The sequence below is a fragment of the Triticum urartu genome, chromosome 7A (genome assembly GCF_056163025.1).
Source record: "Triticum urartu cultivar PI428250 chromosome 7A, HENAU_Tu73, whole genome shotgun sequence".
In the NCBI taxonomy this organism is placed as follows: Eukaryota; Viridiplantae; Streptophyta; class Magnoliopsida; order Poales; family Poaceae; genus Triticum; species Triticum urartu.
Window position 1 is genome coordinate 513682301 of NC_141879.1, and position 4796 is coordinate 513687096.

Sequence of the window (4796 nt, forward strand, 5' to 3'; positions counted from 1 at the left end):
TATGTGATGAATATGGGATCAAGGCTCCACAATATTTAAGTTGTGAAATATTGGGCACGGGGGTTACTACCAATCGAGTGGACTCCATGTTAGTGTCGTCTAGGGAAAGATAGTGATCGGGTGCTTACCCCGGGTACTTGAGGTACCGCGGGTCGTGGATGACACGAAAGTTCCCCGGATCTTGTGGGTAAAGTGTGCAACCTGTGCAGAGTGTAAAACTATTCAAATAGCCGTGTCCACGGTCAAGTATAGTTGGGTAACCGCTCTTGGGCTACGTCCACATGTTTACAAACCAGTGTATGTGTTTGGATAAGTGGAAAGAACTACTTGGGTCAAGTCAAAGGACTTGACATGATTGAATTGGGTTGGTGCCCACTCTATTTATGTTGATATCTGTAACCTGTCCTTATGGTTACTTGAATTCTCCTGATGCATGTCTTTCAAGTTGTTGAACATGTCATTGCACTCAAAACTAGCTTTCTGCAAAAAAAATTACCTATATCATGCATTGTTGTATCTTGAGCCAAAACATGGGTTGCTTGCGAGTACATTCAAAGTACTCATTGGCTTGCCACTGGTTATTTAATTGGCCAGGCATGGGAGAACAGGAGTTCGAAGAAGAGTTCTTTGGAGACGAACATGCGAACTAGGACGTTTCCCAGTCAGAATGCATGTAGGGTTAAGGCAGATGACATGGGTTCTACTTATCGACGAAGATTTCCGCTGCTTAAGTTTATTTGGCATTCAGCCCTTGTGGCTTTATCTATGTAAGACTTGACCATAATGGTCATAATTTGTGTAAGACGATATGTATGGATGTAAGACTCTTGTTATTCAGCTTCTGTCTGTTCAGTGAGCATTGATCTCTGGGATCACTATACACGTGCATTCGGTGATCACGACTTATGAGTCGGGGTCCCCACGTTGTCTTTCCCCGGTTTCTGACCAGTTAAGAGGCGTTTGACACCTTCGTCCATAGAGAACTTCAAAAGGAGCTTTGCCCAGGCTAGATTGATAGCTATTGTTATAAGCAAATTCGGCAAAGGGAAGGCATTTCTCCCAATCCATTCCGAATGAGATAACAGAAGCTCGGAGCATATCTTCTAGAATTTGATTGACGCGTTCTACTTGACCATTTGATTGAGGGTGGAAAGCGGTGATAAAGGAGAGACGAGTCCCGATAGCATTTTGGAAACTTTCCCAAAATCAAGAGGTGAAGAGACTTCCACGGTCTGAGTTAATCTCCAATGGGACACCATGAAGAGACACTATTCGAGAGATATACAGGTCAGCCAGCTGGCTAGCGGTTATACTCTCCCGAACAGGTAGGAAGTGGGCTACTTTGGAAAGACGATCGATGACAACGAAAATAGCATTATTCCCTTTCTTGGTCCTGGGAAACCCGGTGATGAAGTCCATACCGATTTTATCCCATTTCCATTCAGGAATAGCTAAAGGTTGAAGGGTGCCAGCAGGCCGTTGATGCTCTGCTTTAACACGACGATGGACGTCGCAATTTGCAATATATTGAGCGATTTCTCTCTTCATCCTAGTCCACCAAAACCTCTGGCGTAGGTCTTGATACATTTTAGTACTACCAGGATGAATGGTGAGAGGAGAATCATGAGCTTCCTTAAGGATCAGCCGCCTCAGGTTTCGTGCCTTGGGAACCACTAAGCGGTTTCCAAAGAACACGACACCTTGATCATCAATGGAGAAACAATTCGCGACTCCTTTCTTGATGTTCCTCTTGATGCGGGAAATTCCCGGGTCAACCTTCTGTGCTTTGATGGTCTGATCCGTAAGGGTAGGTTTCACCACCAAGGTAGATAAGAACCCTTGAGGAACAATGTGAAGATTAAGCTTCCGAAATTCCTCGTGGAGAAGTGGTTGACTTTGTTGTAACATCAGGTTGTTACAATAGGATTTACAACTTAGTGCATCAGCCATAACATTGGCTTTCCCCGGGGTGTAAGTTATTCCTAAGTCGTAATCTGAGATCAACTCGACCTAGCGTCTTTGCCTGAGATTAAAATCCGGTTGGGTGAAGATATATTTCATACTTTGGTGATCGGTGAAGATCTCGCAACGATTACCGAGAAGGTAATGTCGCGGGGTTTTAAGTGCATGGACTACAGCTGCAAGCTCTAGGTCATGTGTGGGATAGTTTTCCTCATGTGGGTGTAACTGTCGTGAAGCATAGGAAATTACATGACGATCTTGCATGAGTATGCAACCTAGTCCTTGTCGCGAGGCGTCGCAATAGATAATAAAGTCCTTGGAGAAATCTGGTGGTACCAGTACGGGTGCAGATGTCAGGCGTCTTTTCAGTTCCTGAAAGCTGAACTCACACTGTGGGGTCCACTCAAACTTTTTATCTTTCTTGAGGAGTTCAGTTAGAGGTTTAGCAACCTTGGAGAAATTCTCGACGAAGCGGCGATAGTAGCTCGCTAAGCCAAGGAAACTCCGAACTTGCTTGACCGTTTCAGGTGGAGTCCAATCAAGGGCAGCTTGAACTCGCTTGGGATTGACAGAAATACCCTTACCAGAGATTACATGGCCTAGGTAGGTCACTTCTGGCAACCAAAATTCACATTTGGAGAATTTGGCATAAAGGCGATGCTCTCGAAGTTTCGTCAATACTAGCCTTATATGCTCGGCATGATCTTCCTCGTTCTTGGAGTAGATGAGTATATCATCGAGGTATACCACGATGAATTTATCCACATACTCCATGAAGATCGAGTTCATTAACCGAGAGAAGGTGGTTGGGGCATTGGTTAAACCAAAGGACATGATGGTGTACTCGTATTGGCCATAGCGAGTAACAAAGGCCGTTTTGGGAATGTCCCCGTTCTTGATTTTGATTTGATGGTAGCCCAACCTCAAATCCGTTTTGGAGAAGACTGAGGATCCAGCGAGCTGATCATACAGGTTGTTGATCCTGGGGAGCGGATACTTGTTCTTTATGGTGACCAAGTTGACGGGTCGATAATCTACAACCATCCGATCCGTACCATCCTTCTTCTTGACGAAGAGGACGGGACAAGCCCATGGAGAAGAACTAGGATGGATGAAACCCTTTTTCAAGGACTCATCGAGTTGTTTTTTAGGTTCAGCTAGTTCTAGGGGTTCCATCTTATAAGGTCTTCTAGAGATTGGAACGGTTCCTGGTACAAGGTCTATCACGAACTCGACATCCGTGTCAGGTGGAACACCTGGCAATTCTTCTGGAAAGACGTCCGGGAAGTCACGGACTACTGGAATATCTTCAAGGTCTGGAAGAGGGTTGGCATTTAGGGAGTAGAGTTAACGCTTGGCCACTCGGGTTAAGACATTGACTGTCTAGCCCGATGGGTGAGTAAGTTGAACAGTTCTAGTGGCACAATCAATCTTAGCATAATGGGCTGACATCCAGTCCATGCCTAAGATGATATTTATGTCCGAGGACTTGAGAGCTATTAAGGATGCAAGGAAGACAAGTCTATCGACAAGAATTTCATTCCCATGGCTTACTCTAGAAGTTTGCCATCTAGAGCCAGGGGTTTAAACTTCCATGGTGGTGGGCATGTCACAAATGTGGTGTTATGCAACTGAGCATAGCTCTCAAATATGAATGAATGAGATGCTCCAGTATCAAAAAGAACAGATGCCGGATGGCAGTTAACAAGGAGCGTACCAATGACGACGTTAAGATCATCATGAGCCTCCTCTGCTGAGACATAGTTAACATGGCCACATGCAGTGGTGGCCGGCTTGGAATAATACACCTTTCCCACTGGCTTACCATGGCCAACAGACTTTTCAGACTGGTTAGGGTTGTTGTTCTGGGGACACTCTCGACTGTAGTGACCCGGCTCTTCGCACTTGAAGCATGTCACAGTGTTGGTGCGCGGAGCAGCATTGGCTACCGGTCCACCATAAGCCTTAGGCAGCGTATACTGCTGGGTTGGGCGAGGCACCTCATAGGATGGCTTCGAAGTGAACCTGGCTGGCAGAGCTATGTTTGGAATCCACACCCGGCGCTTTTGAGAACCAGAGCTGGATGAAGAACCAAAATCACGGGAATGCTTACGTGTAGCTTCAAAGTCAGTCTGGCCGGTCTCAGCACTGATGGCTTTGTTCACAAGCTTCTGGAAGGAGGTGCACTCGTGCAAACGGAGGTCACGACGAAGCTCAGGGCTAAGTCCCTTCCGGAACCTCGCCTGCTTCTTGGCGTCAGTGGACACTTCCTCAGGTGCATAACGTGCCAAGTTCCCAAACTCACGGCTGTAGGCATCCACGGTCAGTCTGCCTTGGGTGAAGATGCAGAATTCCTCTATCTTGCGATCCATAAGACCCTCCGAAATGTGATGTTCACGGAAAGCCGCGCTGAATTCTTCCCAAGTGGTAACCTGGCCGGCTAGGCGCATAGCCTCATAGTTTTCCCACCAAAAGCTAGCAGGGCCCTCAAGGCGATAAGTAGTGTAAGTGACTTTGTCAGCTTCGGCTACACGTGCAGAATGTAGCTTATGGGTAATGTTGCGAAGCCAATCATCCGCATCGAGAGGCTCGACGGAATGATGGAAAGTTGGTGGGGTCGGCTTGATGAAATCATTAAGAGACACCAAGTTGTTCCTCTGGGAACATGCAGTATTCTCCTCGATGCGTTCTAACAACCGGTTGGTCTCGCGTTTATTCCTTTCTGCCTCCAACATGACTTCAACCAAGGAAGGTGGATGGGGCAGATTCCCATCCCTAGCTCCACTGGCTTCACCCTGCTCCTGAACAGCAGGGGTGCTTCGGGTGTTCACCAT

The 4796-nt window shown here is 46.7% G+C and overlaps 1 protein-coding gene across 1 annotated transcript; it reads right to left on the reverse strand.

Annotated features, from left to right (window-relative positions):
- Positions 1-3585: 3585 nt before the first annotated feature.
- LOC147960201 (uncharacterized) lies at positions 3586-4796 on the reverse strand. The gene is made up of 2 exons (XM_087533208.1): positions 3680-4796; positions 3586-3593 (listed from the first exon to the last, which is right to left on the reverse strand). The coding sequence occupies exons 1-2, from the start codon at positions 4794-4796 to the stop codon at positions 3586-3588; spliced, it is 1125 nt and encodes a 374-aa protein (XP_087389334.1).

Bases quoted from the DNA above. Each gene is read 5' to 3' on its own strand.
- LOC147960201 (XM_087533208.1), bottom strand. From the start codon at position 4,796: ATGGTGAACACCCGAAGCACCCCTGCTGTTCAGGAGCAGGGTGAAGCC.